We start from the raw sequence: 21011 nt of genomic DNA on the forward strand, positions 1-21011 counted from the left end.
ACTATATATATATATATATATATATATATAAATTAAATAAACGTCAAAAGAAAGAAAATGTGACATGATAAAGTTGATAAAACTAGCAATTAATTTCTTTTCCGGAGAGATAAATTTGAAGAGGGACAAAGAAGAATACCTAGCTACATCCCAGAGGCTGAGCTACACTCAATGTCGAAAAATTATATTCTATATGCAAGTAAAATAATAAATAAAGTGATTAAATAATATATTTTGGACATTCTTGACACAATCACACAACAATGTGGTATAGCCTAGTAATTTCAAGTGGCTTTGAAGAGCCGAGACACGAATAAGGTATCAGCGTGTTTGAATCTGGCACTAAACTCTTTTTTCACTTTTTAAGCATAACTTCTGAACACTCTTCGGAAAATTTCTGACTCTATCACTTGCTATATCCTCTTGGTAATCCAATCTGCAATCATAAGATCATTTACTGCATTATATCCTGACAAACTAAGATACTTGATAACTTTGTTACCACTTGAAATGTGAGTGTCAATAATATCATGAATATTTAGCCAATTTTCACAATATTCAGCATTATTAGCTGCGATTGAAAATTCAGCTCCTGCGACATCATACAACTTTTGTTTTTCAACATGAATCAAAGCACCCTTATACACACCTATTATGTGATGATACAAATTGTGACATTGATCAAGAGCTCGTCTCGATTCTAGAATATTTTCCTTACGATTTTCTTCCATGTATATTTGTGTTTTTATCGCGTTTATAAGTCCTGTCTCGATGATTGATAATGTCAGGTGCAACAAATCCTTTGCTAATACGATTTGAGGATTTGATTTCATAATTTCCAAACAAAATGAAGAATTCCAACCTTTTGTATAACCAATACAAGCATTCTTGAGCAATTTTGGAGAATTTGGCTCTAGCATAGCAATAATTGTTCGTGGTAGAAAGAATAACGACAACGGCAAAATAAATATTGCAAGAATTGAAATATTGATAGATGAAGACATAATATTCTTGTTATGAGAGTGTGTACTGCTTGAAAATTTAAAATGATGGAATGTTTCAATGATTATATGAAATTGTATCATGAGCAATATTTGGAATATATATGCATAATGAATTGTTTCAATAATTGATTATTATTTGGTACAACTTATCTAGTATGACTTATTTTATCATGATTTAATTGTGACGAATATCAAGAAGGTAAAGATTTAAATTGTAGGCTTTCAACTATAGGAAGAACACTGTACTTGGATGGATCAAATGAACATACAATATTTTTTAATAATAAATATTATGCTCATACATATGATGACACGTGGCAAAACTCATTTGTTCTGATGTATATAATTCAACGCGTAGTATAACATTATATATATCGCTGAGTACTTATTCAGACTAATGACATTTTCAATTAAGTATATCTAGAGATACCATCTTAATCAGATCGATGTCTTTCTAATTCCAATCGTTGTTTCTTTAACTTCTGCTGGACTAATTTCATTACAATTTCTACCATGCACCGTTGTAATGTAGGAGAATTTGTAAAACTAATAGCTCTCTATACAACAATCAGACTCAGCGTGATATCACGGACAGGGTCTAAAAGAGGTTAAGATCTACACAAACCTTATCTATCTTTGCAAACGTAGAGAGGCTGTTTTCAATAGACCTCGCTTCAAACAAAAGCGTTTTTCAAAATAAATTTGAAGCTGACAGTGGGAGTATTGTATCCGAATCCTAATCCTGCAATAAATGATGCTGAGGGGGGATTTAACTGCAAAATGTTCTATCCAGACACCACCAGTAAACATTCCAACAGTCTGTTAATGTCCAATCAATTACTTTTTATTTCCACAATTGTCGTATAATATGGAAGATGGGGAAAATATTTAAAAGAAACTAACTGATAGGCACAAAATATTGTGAAGAAAATGTGCAAGAGCCATCACTACTTAACTTCCAGAGGCATCAAGTCTAGACAAAACAAACCAACTAATAGTCCTGCAATTAGAACTTAAGAAGTAGCAGCAAGCTATAACAGGGAGTTAGTTTTCTTGTCAATCAAAAAAATACACACGTCTATTCACTAATTTTCCCAAAAGAATATTTATATTTGGCTAGAAGTATCTCACTGGTAAATGAGAAAGGGAAAAGAACATAATGTAGCACAGATTTAACCTTACAGTAGTAAGTTACATTTAGCTCCATATTACCATCAATGACACCTTTTCTAACCAGAAAGCAAAAGCAACTGCAGCCAAAGGTTAGGCCCATCGCCGTCAACTGTACAACATCCTTAATCATTGATATTGCTCTTTTGGAGCAACATGGCTCCTGCTTTCGGTGACATTGGATTTCACGCCAACGACCTCTGATGCGATTTCCCAGCTCCCACTTCTCCTTCCCCAGCTTGAATTTCGTATGTCTGCTTGCACATTGGGGGCTCGCCTATCTGACCCAAGAACAGAATCAGCCTCAGACGAATTATGGTGGTGCACATCACTCCCTCGGCTTCGTATCTCTGCTTCAATGTCTTCAATATTATGACGCTGTGAGATCTTTAGAAGGTCTCCACCAAATTCAAGATCATCTTCTACTTTCACTCGTTGATCCTCACCCATTTCGACTTCAGCTTCCCTGGTAGTGGGCAAAGGAGGTCGTGGTTCTTCCTCTTGTACATTAGCTCGGAAGTTGTTCCGTGATGGTTTTACTTTTGTGCAAAATACTTCCATGAAGTTGTTCACACAACCAAGGTCATAGACATTGATCCTGTTTTCTGCTTTATAGCGGAAATTTTCATAGGTTGTCTGAAAAAGAAGAGGTTAAACACAATTGTGAATGCTCAGACTGCTGCATATTTAAACAGCACAAGAGGAAAATTTCTAGTTGACATGACAGTAAAACTTGACTCTCTATCATGCAACTATAACTGCATCTACAGAAACAAACAGAAAAAAAATTACAAGTATTCAGGTATATCTACATTTACTGAATGGGACTCAGCTTTTACAGAAACCACAAGGGCATTCATTAAACAAGCTTCTCGAGGTATCTCACAGTGAGATACCTTGTCTAGAAGACCAGAAGTTATCTACTTTAACAACTATACAGACAATACTTGACTATAAGATAATAATGCATGAATACCAGCCAAAAAGGATTAGTTGGTTTAAATGAACAGAAGAAAGAAAAGCATTTTAGAAAACAGAGTGCATTTTATCTGAAACAAGACCAGCCCAAAACCTTTACAAGAACTGCCTGCAACTATTGAACACATATGCAAAGGAACAACTTTTGGTAATAAAGAACACATAAAACAGCAACCTAAACCTACCCTTGTGCAACAGTACACTAAAAAGCAGCACATTAGGCTCCTCATCTTTTCCTTGCATCACGAGGTCAGTAAAAAGGCATCAAAAACTTCCTACCACATTCTGCTAAAGAAAACAACAGCAGCACATTCATGGGCCCAACAAAGGTATAAAAGCAGCCAGAGGCAAATCACGAAAGGCCTGCCTATGGAATGCACCACATATGACAGGTTCATTCCGTATCTTGAAGCACAACTAGTATCAATTTCCCCTATTCTCTATAACAACCAATCCTATCGCCATTATGAATATAAGATAAAGCAGCTGACCTGATTGGTGCTTATTAGATACAAGTGAAAGCCAGTGAGTCCACCAACAAACCACAGGGAAATAAAACAATAAGCCATTAGAACCACGGATGCTGGTGACTCTTTCAGTGCCTTCAAGACTGTGCTTTGATTATTATCCATTAGCACCTTGATGTACAGAGCACATATTGCAAACACATAGATGCATAGCAGCATAGCAGAAGAGACAAAGCAAAAGAAAAAACGGTAGTTACGCTGCATAATAAAATAAGAGGTATCAAGAATAAACCAATAGATCCAAACACTATGGGAAACAACACTCAAAACCAATGTCAATAGTATAATACCCTACCAATCCAATGCATTGGCCCACCCATGGGCAGTGGTGATCAAATCGCTCCACACAATTGTTACAGATGGAGCAATGCGAACAACGTGGAGGGCGATATAGCATGCAGGTATCACAATATTTCACTCTGACTGGCATCCCATTAACAATTACTTCTTTTGTTCGGGGAAATTGAAGGCTGGGCGTTTGTCTTCCACCCTCTACCGACGCAGAAAGTTCATGACGGAACTCCTCCTCTGGTGGATGAGAATTACGTGGAACAATACCTGGATCTCGAGCTGATGTAAGAAGCAGCAGCACCAGTACCTGCCAAAATCAATTTATGGAACCTCTAAGCCACAGCTTGTAGTTATTTCATTATTCCTCTACACTATTCCGGATTATCAAAAAGTGATTCAAGTAGAGAGGCAATAACAGTACATAGTTCAACATAAAAAGAAACTATCAGAACATATTATAAGGTATCTATTTTCAAAAGTACTGCATTCAGCTATTCGAAACACAATGATAAAACAAGTAACCTGAATCACATTCTGAAGTTTCACTAACAAAATCTGAGAGCTGACAAAACATATCCATATGTGCTTGACATTTCCACATGTGCAACCTCCAACAGTCCAAACAAAGAAGAAAATTAAGGTCTCATTTATTTTTGTTATGATTAAGACGTCTGAATCTCAATGCATATCTGGATACTAAATGTAGTGTCTAGATTTCAACATCTGAATGTGCACAATTCAATTTTTTTTTAAAATAGTTGATCAAACTTTATATCAATTAGACAATTGTTTTAACATATGTAATCAAAGAAGAGCAAACATAAATTTAATCCTTCAATAAAAAAAATATCCAATATGCATTTTCTTTACAAAATTTGCATTAGTGACAAGAGTTCAAGCCTATCAATTATATGCAGCTATAGAATCGGGCATCTACTACAATTGTCAGAAAACATACTTAGGAATAGTTTATTAGAAATTTAAAAGGTGTAAATACAAATTTATCTACATCACTTTGACAAGTAAAGATTCCACTTCTCATCAGTTCAAAAAACTTAATTGTCCCGATAGAACAGAAAAGAGAGGTAAAACAAGAAAATGGAATGAGCCAAGGCCAAAATTTCTCAATTTTTTTATGTTTATGATATTGAAGACATGCAAGCATCCTTGTTCATTGTTCTAATGAAATTTACCCATCCCATCCAAACCTGTCATCATTATCAATGCATCCTTCTAGCCACGAGTTAAATTATATCTGACATGGGTCTTTTTAGACCCTTGGTTTAAAAACTAAAAATTACCATTGAAAAATTGGTATCTAGATATATAATTTCAAATAAAAAATTGAGAATCTTATCGATGAAAATTTTGACCGACTGGTTGATAGTAGGTGAAAGATATGCAGGAAGTGGTGAAATTGTTTTGCCGAAAGAGACAAAGTGATATGGAGAGGACAAAAGAAGTGTATTTTTAAGGTCAGGACGGGTAGACTGGATTTCTGACCTCTATAAAGTGCAAACAAATGAAGCCTAACACAAAAAAAAATCATTGTAATATCAGATATAGAGCTGTTGGGTAACGGCTATTTAGGTTAGTTCTTCTTAGTTTTGTTTTTTAAGATGATCTTTTTAGTTATTTACCTTCTTCATATTCAGTAATTAGGTCTGAGACGAAGTCTTGAAACGATGTAACTAAAAGATCTAAGAAAATAGAAAGGGCAAATTATGCAAAATGTCTGCCCATAAGGTCTACTTACCACCTTTTTAGCAAAATTTTTGTTTAAATTAACCTAAAATGGCCATTCAGCCCTATTTTTTCCAAAAAAAATAACAGCCACGTGTTTCTTCTGCTACATCATTCGGCCTCCTTTTTCTTCTTCATGTGTCATTTTCTTCTTCGTAGTCGCTTCGATCTGCCATTAAAGCATTTTCTTCTTCTTCTTCAAGAAGCTATGGCTCTTAAGAACGAGATAAAAAAGCGAAAGTTCGTCAAAAAGACAGAACATCCAATCACTACTAACTCTAAAATCAATAGGAATCAGCTGAAGATTAATAAGATTATATCTTCTTCTTCTTCCTCCTCCTTCCTTCCTTCTTTCCTCCCTCCTCCAAGATCAATCAGCCATTAAAGTTTCAAAGATTGCTTGATTTAAAATTTAACGTAACATAAACATGAATTGTTTCAAACGAATTTATATCAATTACTCAAAACATTGAGAGGGTTTCATATCTAAAATTTGAGACTGTTTAGAGGTGATTTTGAGTTGAGTTGAGTTGATCGTGATTGAGTAGTCAGTGTATACTTCATGTATAGCTATGCTCTATTCAGCTTTTTGAGTGTATCATAAAGTATAGTCAGTCTATAGCTCACGTACAAGTAAACTATATTGTATAGTCAGTGTATACTTATTACTTTGTATGACATATGACTTTTGGCAAAGCTATATTGTATAATCAATAATACCTTCTATGACTTTTGGCTCTATAGATTGTTTAGTCAGCGTATACTTCCTATGACTTTTGAAAAACATGACTATATTTATTTTGAGATTGACTAAAAAAATGTATTGTATAAACAATGCATATGGTTAGCCCTTTATATTATTAATTGTATAAACAATGCATATGATGTATGTGTATTTTTGATACATAGATATACATCATAAATGCATGATTATACACTAAATACAATATCAATACATGCATTACCTTTTATGCAATATTGATACATTACATGTACAATTATTTTTGCTGAAATTTTTGTCACATGTATGGAAGAGTTGGAATTTGCTCCATTTTTTAATGTGAGAAATATCTTGAGATACAAAAAATGCAGTTTACCCACAGTTTTTCTCCCATTTACCCAAAAACAAAAAATGGGGCTATTTTTTATGTAAAGAAAATTATGTTTGTGTTTGATGTGAACTAATTACTTTGTTATGATAACCAACAAGAAGGTGGGGATATGGGGATAAAGAACTTGAAGGTACAGAGTAAAGCTCTCAAAATGAAATCATTGTGGAAATTTGCCAATAAAAATTAGATGCTATGGAGAAGGGTAATAAGTGCAAAATATGAAGGTGAAGATACGTGGATGACGAAATAAGTGACTACACCTTTGGAAACAAATATGGAGAAGCAAAATACCTCAATAAATCACATGCTTCATATGGTTATTGGCCAAAGAAGCTGCTCTGACTCAAGATAACTTGAAGAAAAGAGGGATAACCTTATGCTCTAGTTTTCTTAATGGGGAGGCATTAGAGACGATGACTCATCCATTCCTACACTGCAAGTATACCCAACAACTATGGAGGATATTTTTGAACCTCAAAGGCATCTCCAGGACCATCCCCAGGAAGGTCTCAGGGGCTTTGAAGAGTTGGGAGGCAGCAGGGGTGAATGCAAAGGACAGAAACAGGTGGAGAATTATCCCTGCTATGTATATGGTGGACTATTTGGAAAGGAAAGGAACTCTAGGTGTTTTGAGAGCACAGAGAATGATGTCCAGAAAGTCAAGTTAAACTGCATTTTATTGTTATGCTTTTGGTGTAATCAAGTATACTACTCCAATGACACTATCAGTAATCGATGTTTTAGACTCATATAGACGAAAACAAGTGGAAAAGGAGACATCTGTATATAATAGTTACAGTACAACCCATGTACTATTTTGTGATATAATACAAAGTTACCTATTTCAAAAAAAAAATTACTGTGTATATATTATAGATTGTCCCAAAATAGAAAACCCATGATACGAAAGTAAAAATGAAATTAAAAAACATACTCTAACCAGAAATCTTACTGCCCTTGGCACTACAGACAATATACCCACCCACAAAAAACCAGAAATCATAATAGCAAATCCAATCACAAAACTCTTCCAATTATGTGTAAAAGAAAAAGATAAAGTAAAAGCAAATAAATAATCAGAAGAATTAAAATACAGGCGCACACACATAGGGACAAATAAATCCTAGATGCAAATGCTTCAATATCCATGGACAAATGAAATGCAGCAAGCCAGCAACTAGCCACTAGCAAAAAAACAGAAGAATTCAAAGCAAAACAAACTTGTCATACTTTTTATCCCTACTGGTGAAAAAAGTACTGTACAGCTTACATGGATGGTGAAAACAATTGCTACTACCAAGATAGCATATCCTGCATTGTACGATGGGAACTCATGGCGCAAATGCCTTGCAACGAACACACAGAAAACAGTGACGGGCACTATGATAAGCAATAAGCTGATAAGCAACGACTTTGCATCCGGCCCAAAAATCAACCTTCCACCTAGAAAAAAATACTGCAAGAGACAGGAAATGAGTTTTAAAAAAGAAGGCAAATGAAACCCCAAGCAAAAAGTATAGCATGGCATGTGACTGCTGATTTGTTACAGACGTAACAGATGAATGACTCCAGTGTTGTTGCTGCAAATGAAAATATTGAAAAATGATTTATCTTTTCAATCCTTGATTGACAAGAACAGATGGAAGATCAAGAGACAATTTCAAGGGGGAAAATTAACAATTTGTTTTCATTGCAATCATCGTGCAAATGGTCTCACCTATATTTACTATTTTCTGCTCGGTGGTCTTAACCAGTACTCAGAAACTGGTCTAAATTTAAAATATTTTCTTCAAGGCTTTGAGCGCAGACAAGATTTATACATGGTAGCAACAACTATTGGGTGGTCATGAGAATGAGGATGAGTGGAAGCAAGCAGTGTGAGTGGCTTAATCAAAAGGGAAAATGTAGGTAGCAGGTATACTGATTCCTTCTATTGGTTTTGTTAATCTTCGATGGCGATCTTCTCTGATTTCCTTTTCAAGACTTCTCTCTGTTCAGAACAAATCTACTTGTGGCTATGATCATGATTTTATAACAATAGTTTTTGAATTGTACATACATCACCTCAAGATAAACGGGCCTCTAATTGTTAAACTCAGGGGGATGTTACTAACAAAAATCCAATACAGAAGGAATTTAGGCGCCAAAAGTCTATGATCCATGCATCCAGAATAGAGGGGTCCCCGCACAAAGAAGATATTTATGAGGAAAACAGCCTGATAATATTATATTTACAAATATGAATTTTATACAGGGTTTTCTTTTCTCTATGAGGGGCTTCCCCTTCTTTCTACCCAGTCATCCCTACATTTGCAATGTCAAGCATAAGCTTAACACTTGGATTTTAATACGACCAATATATGCGTATCAAAATAGGAAAATAATGAAATCAATGGGCCAAGGGCCCATGATGAGCCGATTGTGATAATAAATATTCGACTTTAAGTTCTTTTATTTTTGATAAGTAGACTTGAGGTTAATTTTATGATAAGCAACCTTTCAGTATAGGAATTCAAGTGCTACTAACATCCAAGAAAGTCTAGCAAGATTACTAGAAAGGAAGATAGCTACATCTTTTCTTTATCTAATCACGACTAAATAACGAGAAAAGCACACATTAGCGGAACCTTAAGAAGCATGTCAGTGTACTAGGGCATATGTACCATGTTGAGATCACCTTCAGTGCAGGGGCAAGAGTGTCAAAACAATTCTATTCCAACTATACTTCCTTAGGTAAAGGCCAACTAGACATAGTTCATCAAGAAGAAGATAAAATTCACTCTATGTTGACTAACTAATAGTACTTCATTAGGCCAGGCCCTCAGAGTTGCACCTAACTCCCTTCCTAACCCTTCTATCGTTGCTAGAAACTATCTAATCATTTTGAGACAGCCATGAATGCACACAACAATCACAAGATGTTGATGACACCCTGATCTTCTGTGATGCAGAAGTTGAACAATTGAGAATTATAAGAATTATACAGGTTTTCTTTGAAGGAATTTATGGGCAGCATAGTCATCTTTTCCGAATTAATGAAGTATCAAACATGGAGGATTTGGCACTAATCCGAGGGGAGGGGGGGGGAAGACTCTTCCCACTACTTTTCTAGGCATGCCACTGGGCGCCAAGTCAAGATCTATGAATATGAAACAATGTCCCGGAGAAATGTGAGAAAAAACTCTCAAGATAGATGTGCCAAATTTTGTCAATGGGGTCATTCAAAGATTGGAGAGAATAAGAAGGAACTTTCAGTTACAGGGTAAAAACAAAAAGAAAAGGTCTATAACGTAGACAATTGGAAAGAGGCAGTTCTCAGCAAGGCTCAAGGTGGATTGGGATTTAGAAATTTGAAGAATCACAGCAAAGCCCTCAAATTTTCGATTCACCTGATCTTACCACTTCTTAAAAGAGCCAATAAAATAGTAAAAATATGAAGTAATTACAGAGGTACTCTCAAGACCCTTAGGGATCGTTTGGTAGAGTGTATAAGAATAATGTTAAATAGAGTGTATAGTAAGCATGTATTAGTTATGCTTGCATTAATTATACATAAATTATTTTTATGCATTGTTTGGTTTGATACATTAAGAAAAAGCATGAATCTCATAAAAAAAATTATTTACTAAGATACCCTCCACTTGTGGAAAAGATGTAAAAAGGCTTTAAGGGGAAATTGGGTCACTAATCATGCTAATGCATGCATAAAACCATTGCATCACTAACTGTAAGCTCTTTTGTTTTTGGTGCAACCAAATCTACCCAGAAGACCTTTTATTATTTGCTAGGGGAGATCTTAGATCAGTATCTACCAGTGTTCTTAAAGGCAAGCGCCACTCGCCAAAGGCAATGGGGGTTGTTGCTATTTCCCGCGAGGCGTGGCGAGGTCAAAAAGGCGAGCCAAGGCGAGCGGTGACGTGGAATTGGCAATGCAATAGGCGTCACCTTTTTTTATTTTGTTTTTTTTTGAAGTCTGAATATTAAAAGCTAAATAACCAGATTAGGTTTTTTCTGGGTATTTTTCAAACTTGATGTCGCGACTTCTGTTGCTCTTTTTTGCGATTGCAAACTTGAAATCAATTCCTTCTCAGTTCACAACGAGTGAAAACTTGAAGGCACGAGTCGTGACTGCTGCTGCTGCGAGTTCACGACTGTTGCGGCTGCTAGTACTGGTCTGGACCTTTCTCTTCTCTTACATGACTTCTCTCTTTTCTTCTTTTCTCGAATCTCTCTTCACTTCTTTTCTCGAGCCAATCTCTCGTCTCTTCTTTTGCCCTGTTATTAATACTCTATCAGTCCCTCTATTTTTTTTAATTGTGAAGTCTGCTGAAGAATATCTGAGTTGCTGAAGCCACTGTCCACTGCCTACATTTTTTTTAAAAAAAAAAAAAGAATTCTTGTATGATTATTCTTTGCAATTTGATTTAGTTTTAATACAAATAAATATTTATATATGTAATTAAATATTTTTAATTTTTTGCATTAATTAGCGCCTCGATTCAAAAAGGCGAGCGCCTCACCATGTGGCGAGGCAAGCCCTTGTCGCCTTTTGTCGCCTCTCGCCGTCCAAAACACTGGTATCTACTCCGCATCAGACTTTTAAGCAATTCTCAGAGGTGTCAGGATTGCAAGCAGATTTCCAAAAAAAGGCTCTATATACTTTGGTGGAGTTGCTGCGAAGGGAATTGATAGAAGTGTGCATATGCTTGGAATACCTGCTGGTGAGTTAACTTTTAAGTATCTTGAAGTTCCACTATCCACCAAGAAAATATCTTTTATCCAATGGCAACCTCTAATAGAAAATATATTGGCCAGAATTACATCTTGGACATCAAAAAAACCTCTCATATGCCGGAAGAGCTCACCGAGTTCAATCTGGAGTATTTCGAATACAATCTTATTGGTTTCAACTATTTCAGATGCATGTTGAAGTTCCCAAACCAGTGTTTTGGACGGCGAGAGGCGACAAAAGGCGACAAGGGCCTGCCTCGCCACGCGGCGAGGCGCTTGCCTTTTTGAATTGAGGCGCCAATTAATACCAAAAAATAAAAACATTTAATTGCATATAGAAATATTAATTAGTATTAAACTAAATTAAATTGCAAAGAAATAATTATAGAAGAATTATTTGTTTTTTAAAATGTGGGCAGTGGGCAGTGGCTTCAGTCACTCGGTACTTCTTCAGCAGACTTCACAATAAAAAATAAAGGGACTGATAGAGTACTAAAAACAAAGCAAAAGAAGAGAAGAGATAAAATCGAGAAAAGAAGAGGAGAGATTCGAGATATAAAGAAAAGAGAGAAGTCCAGACCAGTACCTGAGCAACAGCAGCAGTCGCGACTCGCGGCTTCAAGTTTTCAGTCGTCGCTAACTAAGAAAGTAATTGATTTCAAGTTTGCAGTCGCGAAATAAGAGCAGCAACAGTCGCGACATCAAGTTTGAAAAAATACCCAAAAAATCCTAATTTGGTTATTTAGCTTTTAATAATTATTAAAATTCAGACTTTAAAAAAATATAATCAAAAAGGCAACGCCTATTGCATAGCCAATTCCACGTCACCACTTGCCTTGGGTTGCATTTTTAACCTCGACACGCCTCGCCAGAAATATGAGCAGCCCCATCACCACGCCTTGTCGCCTTTGGCGAGTGGCGCTCGCCTTTAAGAACACTGTCTCGAACTGACAGAAGAATACTACAGGAGTTTTATTTGGTCTGGAACTAACACATTCACTAAGAAGGGTCTTGTTGCATGGGAGAAGGTATGTAAACCCAAGGTTTTTGGAGGTCTAAATATCACTAAACATTATGCTGTGGAATAAAGATGCCTTAGCCAAAAAAGACTACTGGGATCAACTGGATTCATGAGTTTTATCTCAAAGGCCAACTAATTGATAATGTCAGAGTGCCACAATAGGACTGCTGGATCATCAGGAAAGTTTGGGAAGCAAGATATACTTTGTCACAGGTGTAGATTTGAACATGTATTGAAGGCTTAACTAAACAAATCTACTCCGTATTGCTAGTTGACCTTCCTAAAGTTCCTTGGAGATGTGTGATGTACAAGAATGATGCCAGACACAAAGCATAATTCATCATACGGTTGCAATTACAGGGGAAACTTTTAACAATTGATAGGCTTATCAAATGAGGTATGGCAGTTAACCTTGAATGTTTATGTCATGCTCAACTAGAGACAAGAGACCACTTGCTTATGAGTTGCACATCAACTAAGCAAGTGTGGGATAAGATCCAGATGGATTCGACAGTAGGGATGCTTTAGAAATGATAAGGAGTAACATCTGACATGGGTCATCCAGAATGAAAAGGGAAGAACAATGAGAGCTCGCATTTTCTTCTATTTTATGACTGTGGTGTCTAGGCCACGCACCTCGACTAATTTCAAGCAACGGGTACCATGTAACTCTTTCCATCAAGGCTAGGCCAGATGGGAAGAATCACCTATTGTTTGGTATCCACTGAGTTTTGAACCTGGGTTCTCAACCACTTCATTGACCACCAAGCCCACACCCTTGGGTGCTATTAGAGCTCACAACTTCAAAGAGTGTACGCTGAATGTAGTTATGTCATATGGATGGAACGCAATCAAAAGGCGTTTGAGAAGTTACGCACACTGCTGACAACACAGTGAGCATGTTTGTTTAAAACCCTAATTTTGCCTTTTAATTATTAAGTCATGTCTTTTATTAAAAAAAATTAAAAGAAGGCGGCAATAGTGTCGCCTTCCCTTGCCGCATTGACATGCCTCACCAGTAATAAGCGCCAAGCCTTTGCCTCACCTCGCCTCTCACCAAAGGCGCAAAGGCAATCACCTTTGAGAATACAGTAACTTAAAAACATTAGGTTCCTATCAGAACAACAGCATGGTTTTTCTCTCTTTCACTCACTTGTACAGATGGTTTCAGCACACAACCTATGTATTGTTTTGTGTTTAATACATACAACATGTTACCTTCTCAAAAAGAAGTCATGAACATTTCTGTGATTATAAGTATCTCTTCAAGATAAAATGGAAAGTTTAAATCTAAATTATTTCTAAATAAGAATGTATGTCATTCTTTTTCAGACAGGCTGAAAAGGAAAAAATGACACAAAAATTGGGGAAAAGGGGGTATTTTAATTGAAATTTAATCAGTATTCTATTAAATTCATAAAAATCTACTTTGCATTTCACTTTAAGGAAGTATGCAGCTCACTTATTGCTTTCTATAAATCTTGTTACTTTTATGTGCTTTTCACTTTAAAAGCATTGCCACGTGGTTAAACAAGATAGAATGTTTCCTCAGGACTTCAACTTCAATCAAGTGTCCCTGGACATTCTATCCTACAAATATCACACACCTGAAAGTGTAATCTCACCCCCACTTGACTTCTCTAAAAACAATGCACCTTGATTTTAAGAGAAATGTCATTTTGCTACTCAACTCAATCCTAATAGTTGTTTGAAAGTCGCAGAAAATGTTTTCCGCAGGAAAATAGATGATTCTTCATATGCTTTTTTGGTGCTTGATAAGTAAGAAATCTATATATTCCAAAACTATAATGGGAAAAAATTAACCAACTTTTCAGGGTGGAGCTGGGGTGGGAGAGGTATGGAAACCATATGTTAGAAGTAGCATAAATGAATTTCAGAAATGACTTCCCTCCTCTTGCGAAGGAAGTTATTTTCCAGAAATTAAAGAAAAGTATATTATTAAGAGAGAAAAATCCAAAACATTTAAGCTGAACATGAAAAAACTGGAAAACCTTTTCTGCCTACCAAGAAGATGAAAGTAGCATAAGTGAGTATGATGAGATGGATGGAGAGATACTATTATGAATGAATATACTAGGTTGTTTGTTGTTGTTTTTGTTTCTACATACCAAACAAACCCTTAAAAACAAAAAGAGCTCTAAAATCCTTCTAAATTTTAGGGTTGCCTACTGTGTCCTCAGAGAGATATACATTTGCACTATTCCTGCTCAACGTGTCATAAAGTAAAGAAAGACAGTTAGCAGCAATACCTTCTATATGTCAAACAAGAATTCGAAAGTCCATGTGACACTATCAGATTCCTAAGTAACTAGCAGCCATATTCACCAAAAAAAAATCCTTTCTTGGAATATGACATTTCAAGTATTATTCAAGAAACAGCTCTTCTTTTTTTCCTCATTGGGTAGAGTCTTTTACTATACATAACTGTGTGCGGGTGTATCGATTGAATGTGCATATATGTAAGCTATGTCTTAACCTCAAAGAAAAGTTTCAACAATTTTCTTCAGATTTTTATGAACGTAACGAACTTGCAGACACTTGTCTGGAAACATCTTCTCAATCAGCAGTAGCTCCAGCATTCAGGATAAGATGCTTAACTGATGCAAATCCCAAGAGTTCCAAAATAAAAAGAATGCCGAGGAGTAACATTCTTTACAGTTCAGATCAAAACTTTAACATTTTAAAGGCCATTAGAATAACTCAAAGCTGCAAATATATCATACTAAGCAATAAAAATTCGATCTTTATGCAGAACTTAAGAAAGTAACTGATACACACACCAAGAAACTTATATCATTCTCTTCACTCATAGCGCCTCAAAACAACACAGCTCAAATAATGATATCAACAAATTGTTACTGACCAAAAAATGAAACTAAATGCTCATCAATAACCCTAGATACTGGAAAGTTGCTTAAAAAAAACAAAAATTTGCCTGAATCCCACTACATCAAACAATACCCTAACTAAAATTTCAAGCAAAACCCAGAAAAATTCAAACCATAACAAACGAAAAAACATCAGAAAATAGCAAAATTGAAACAATCACAAGCAAGAAAGTAAGAGAAATCTCTCACATTGCTTCCTTTCCAGACTTGGTACACGCGCTTTGCCATGGGGCACGCCTCAACCCCACGTACTACGACCTTTCAAACCTTACGCTGGAACAGAGTCAAAGACTTGAAACTTAAGAAGATTCATTTTCTCCTCCTCTTCCTCCTCCTCCTCCTCCCTCAAAACCTATCCAACACCAAAAACACAAAGAACGAAAATTCTCAGTAAATTCTCAACAAATTCATGCGATTTGTGAACCAAATGCTCAAATAAATAGCGTTCCTTTAAGGGTTTTTCTGGGATTTTGATTTGGAATATGGGGAAGAAGAGAATTTGAGGGGGTGGGTATAAGGACGGGAGATGGTGGTGGTGGGTGGTGGTGGCGGTTTTGGAGTTTTTGGTTAAAAAAAAATATCCCCTTTTTATGTTTTTTGGGAATTGTTATTTTTAGAAAACAAAATTAAATTGGTTCGAAAAAGGCTAAACACTTTTTTAAGTTAAGAAAATTTAATTTATTACATTAATTTTCTCTTTCTTAGGTCACTATTTTTAGTAGTGACATGATTTTTAAAATAGTTTTAGACTGTCATTTTTGGTCATTTAGATTTGTTTAAGATTTTGGACAGCCTACATGTATGAATACTTCTTGTCATATTGAAAATGTTGGAAGTGAAAAAAAAACACATTCTAATAAAGAAATAAAAATATATAAATAAAGATGTTAAAAGAATATAAATATTTTCTTTAAGGATGGCAAGGAATATCAATTGGCTAAAGAAGCTAAAAAAAAAAATGATTCAGGCTCAAATCAAATGTCTTCTCGTCTTTTGAGGGAAAAATCAAGTTTGTTATATTATTAAATTAACCTTGGATTGTATCAATAGTAATTTAGATCATCTTCTCAAGTGTACCTAATCTAATTGTGTGAGTAATTGCAAAATTGTTTGCGAATGGACTCATTTTCAATGTCATTTCGTCTCTCTAGTTAAGTCGATTGTTCATCGCCTTTCTTTTCCATGCCTGAGATGGCTTTATGGTTATTGGCCTCCCACATAGATGATCGTATGATTAACTTTTATTCTGCTTGTTGGAAGGTTTGTATGAATCTCTTCCCGAATCAACCCACTCACTATCCGAGAGAGGGTGAATCATACGTAATATAAACGTTTTGCGCCTTTGAGCCTGCACAAAGCCTTTAATTATACTTCATTAAAAATCTAATTATTGCGAATAACATATTAAAATCGCTTCCTACTCAATATTGTTAATTATGTTACTGTCAAAAAAAATAACTATATGTTTAACTTTTCTTAAACAAAATTGATGATCAATCAATGCGTGATCTTGAAATTCATCCATTTATTGACCTCATTTGGTGATTAATCTATGGGACCAACAAGGTACTCTACTGAATTTTCTTTTTATTCTAAAAATTTTATTTTTTTGGATTTTGTCTCATTAGGATGAACTGCGTTGAATACAAAATTTACAAATTTCGTCTTTACCATTGGCATTAATATTATTTGCATCAGATTCATTTCCAAATATACTTCGAGTTCTTATGGTTATGTAATTAGATATGTTTTAGCATGTACTAATTACCTTAAAGAAAATAATTTTTTTCTCGATTAAGATTTTCTTTAAATTAAAAGTATAAATTTTATAAAGTTATTTATTTATTTTTTTAGAAGTTAGCATTTAATCTATCTATAGCTATATATTATAATGGGTCACTTAAAACAAATATAAATAGTTATGTAGGACAGGCTATAAATTGATTTACATAACCTTTTCATCTTTTATGTCTTTATTTTTCAATCTGCAACTCAATAGCGACATTTCAAAAATTTTACAAGTTTCTTATATCTTAATTAGAAAATCTTTTATCACTACATTCAGACCAAGTATAATAAATAGTTTTAATGAGACGAAAACCTGGTAAAAGCTTTTGATCTATTATTGCTAATTATTTAAGCAATTTTATCATTCATCAGACTATTTGGAACCTATTGACATGTAGCATTCAAGTTATTTTAATAGAGAAAATCATGCATATATTCAGAATTGACAAGTAAAAAATAAACGGAAAAGGGCCTAAAATGCCCTTGAAGTAATGAAAATGGTATAAAATTACCCTTCATCTATCTATTGACTCCAAAATGCCCTTTTCATCCACCTTTGGGTTCAAAAATTGACCACTTTTTTAATTGTTTTAAAATTAAACTCTTTAAATATTTTTTAAAATACTTGGCGTTCAACTATTGGTTATAATTTTAATTTATTAATATAATTTATAAACCAACCCACTACCCACTCATTACTAACTAAACCTCACCCAATTAATAATCCAATTATAATATCAAAATCGTCATAAACACTACTAAAACACGATGAAATTATAGATTCCTGAAAATGACATCCAAAATTATTCGAGTCCGAATCGAAGCCCCTATTAAATTTAGGTTGAGCCGCTTATTTAGGAGGACACTTTATTTCAAAATTGAATTAGAAATTTATGATTAAAGGTCAAGAAGTATATACATCCCGAATTAATTCATGCACTTTTTTTAAATATAATTTTATAAATATTTATGATTTGTTTTAAAACCTTTAATATATTATTTTGAAAAAAAGTTAACTATGAAGTAACATCACATAATTTAGACGTAAGAATAATTAAGATGAACATAGTCAGACTTTTAAGTTTATCGGTGATTTTTAATTAGCCACTTGAATGTATGATAATTTACTTCTATAATTTTTAAAAGCACCAATTGGTAGTAGCTTGCATTAATAATGAGACAGGTTTATTAATTTAGAGGGATTTTAATTAGTAAGGGGTGGGTAGTGGATTGATTTATAAATTATTCTAATAAGTTAAATTATAACAAATAGTTGAGCGCCACGTATTTTAAAAAATATTTAAATAGTTTAAATATAAAACCGTTAAATAAGTGGTCAAGTTTGAACCAGAAGGTGGATGACAAGGGTATTTTGGACCCAATAGGTGGGTGGAAAGGGTATTTTGGAGCCAATAGGTGGATGGAGGGTAATTTTGTACCATTTCCAATACTTTAAGGATATTTTAAGCCATTTTCCAAAGAATAAATGGTTAAAAATCATTTATAATTTAGTATAGCATAAAACACATTCAAATTTCACTAAAAGCTTAATGTACACTACGCTTTAAATTTTTTATTAAAGAAGACTATATATGTATCGACAATTTTTATGTTCTTATTAATTTTACTAGAGTTTGTAGTTTCATTATAACAAAAATTAACATACTCCTAACCTTCTCTACTATCAAATCATTAGATTAGTTATTATCAGGATAATTATTTTTTTATAGAATCATCTATACGATTCATTTTTATGTTACGCATAGGATTTGGAGACTAAAGTTACTTTTTCATCTTACTTAAAATTCTTGTGAGACAATTCGAATCTTGTTTTTGCTAATATTCAAATTTTCTTAATATTATTTATTAAGAAAGAAACTTATAATGATACTGATTCGTTTATAAGCTTCTTCCCCACTCAACTCTTGAAGAACTTTTCTAATATGACTTAGATGTTGAGGGTGGACAATATCCTCATGAGACCAGTTGACTATTTATATTATAATGTTAACATAAANAAATATTTTTTAAAATACTTGGCGTTCAACTATTGGTTATAATTTTAATTTATTAATATAATTTATAAACCAACCCACTACCCACTCATTACTAACTAAACCTCACCCAATTAATAATCCAATTATAATATCAAAATCGTCATAAACACTACTAAAACACGATGAAATTATAGATTCCTGAAAATGACATCCAAAATTATTCGAGTCCGAATCGAAGCCCCTATTAAATTTAGGTTGAGCCGCTTATTTAGGAGGACACTTTATTTCAAAATTGAATTAGAAATTTATGATTAAAGGTCAAGAAGTATATACATCCCGAATTAATTCATGCACTTTTTTTAAATATAATTTTATAAATATTTATGATTTGTTTTAAAACCTTTAATATATTATTTTGAAAAAAAGTTAACTATGAAGTAACATCACATAATTTAGACGTAAGAATAATTAAGATGAACATAGTCAGACTTTTAAGTTTATCGGTGATTTTTAATTAGCCACTTGAATGTATGATAATTTACTTCTATAATTTTTAAAAGCACCAATTGGTAGTAGCTTGCATTAATAATGAGACAGGTTTATTAATTTAGAGGGATTTTAATTAGTAAGGGGTGGGTAGTGGATTGATTTATAAATTATTCTAATAAGTTAAATTATAACAAATAGTTGAGCGCCACGTATTTTAAAAAATATTTAAATAGTTTAAATATAAAACCGTTAAATAAGTGGTCAAGTTTGAACCAGAAGGTGGATGACAAGGGTATTTTGGACCCAATAGGTGGGTGGAAAGGGTATTTTGGAGCCAATAGGTGGATGGAGGGTAATTTTGTACCATTTCCAATACTTTAAGGATATTTTAAGCCATTTTCCAAAGAATAAATGGTTAAAAATCATTTATAATTTAGTATAGCATAAAACACATTCAAATTTCACTAAAAGCTTAATGTACACTACGCTTTAAATTTTTTATTAAAGAAGACTATATATGTATCGACAATTTTTATGTTCTTATTAATTTTACTAGAGTTTGTAGTTTCATTATAACAAAAATTAACATACTCCTAACCTTCTCTACTATCAAATCATTAGATTAGTTATTATCAGGATAATTATTTTTTTATAGAATCATCTATACGATTCATTTTTATGTTACGCATAGGATTTGGAGACTAAAGTTACTTTTTCATCTTACTTAAAATTCTTGTGAGACAATTCGAATCTTGTTTTTGCTAATATTCAAATTTTCTTAATATTATTTATTAAGAAAGAAACTTATAATGATACTGATTCGTTTATAAGCTTCTTCCCCACTCAACTCTTGAAGAACTTTTCTAATATGACTTAGATGTTGAGGGTGGACAATATCCTCATGAGACCAGTTGACTATTTATATTATAATGTTAACATAAACGTTATACTTTCAAATAATTATAGACGTTTATTTTATGTATTTAGGCAAATACTATCTTTATCTTGAAAAAATAAATTTTGTTTTTAGTTTTGCTTAAATTATTTATGTAACATACAAAATCACAATTTACTCAATAATTATTTATAATTTGTTTGTAGTCACATACCTTTTATTATATGAAAAAAAGAATATTATTATTTACAGGGGAAAAAACGTGCATAAATACCCTGAGCTATGTGTAACGTTATAGGAACACATTTTGTTTTTACGGATTATATTATTTTAAATGAAATAAAATGCCACTTTCA

The 21011-nt window shown here is 33.7% G+C and overlaps 1 protein-coding gene across 2 annotated transcripts; it reads right to left on the reverse strand.

Annotated features, from left to right (window-relative positions):
- Positions 1-1976: 1976 nt before the first annotated feature.
- LOC107017987 (protein S-acyltransferase 8-like) lies at positions 1977-16082 on the reverse strand. 2 transcript variants are annotated; one of them, XM_015218308.2, is made up of 5 exons: positions 15676-16082; positions 8096-8281; positions 3975-4277; positions 3644-3877; positions 1977-2810 (listed from the first exon to the last, which is right to left on the reverse strand). In XM_015218308.2, the coding sequence occupies exons 1-5, from the start codon at positions 15712-15714 to the stop codon at positions 2304-2306; spliced, it is 1269 nt and encodes a 422-aa protein (XP_015073794.1). In that variant the 5' UTR covers positions 15715-16082; the 3' UTR covers positions 1977-2303. The 2 variants fall into 2 exon arrangements, with proteins under 2 accessions (XP_015073794.1, XP_027772207.1); XM_027916406.1 differs by lacking the exon at positions 15676-16082 and having other exon boundaries at positions 8096-8368.
- Positions 16083-21011: the final 4929 nt, after the last annotated feature.

The sequence above is a fragment of the Solanum pennellii genome, chromosome 4 (assembly GCF_001406875.1).
Source record: "Solanum pennellii chromosome 4, SPENNV200".
Classification (NCBI taxonomy): domain Eukaryota; kingdom Viridiplantae; phylum Streptophyta; class Magnoliopsida; order Solanales; family Solanaceae; genus Solanum; species Solanum pennellii.

What these genes read in the sequence shown, in the direction of transcription:
- LOC107017987 (XM_027916406.1), bottom strand. Translation starts at nt 8,353, where the DNA reads ATGCCATGCTATACTTTTTGCTTGGGGTTTCATTTGCCTTCTTTTTTA. An exon ending in CAATTGTTTTCACCATCCAT is followed by an intron (nt 4,278 to 8,095) that starts GTAAGCTGTACA and finishes TGATTTTGGCAG; the next exon opens with GTACTGGTGCTGCTGCTTCT. An exon ending in ATCTAATAAGCACCAATCAG is followed by an intron (nt 2,811 to 3,643) that starts GTCAGCTGCTTT and finishes CTTCTTTTTCAG; the next exon opens with ACAACCTATGAAAATTTCCG.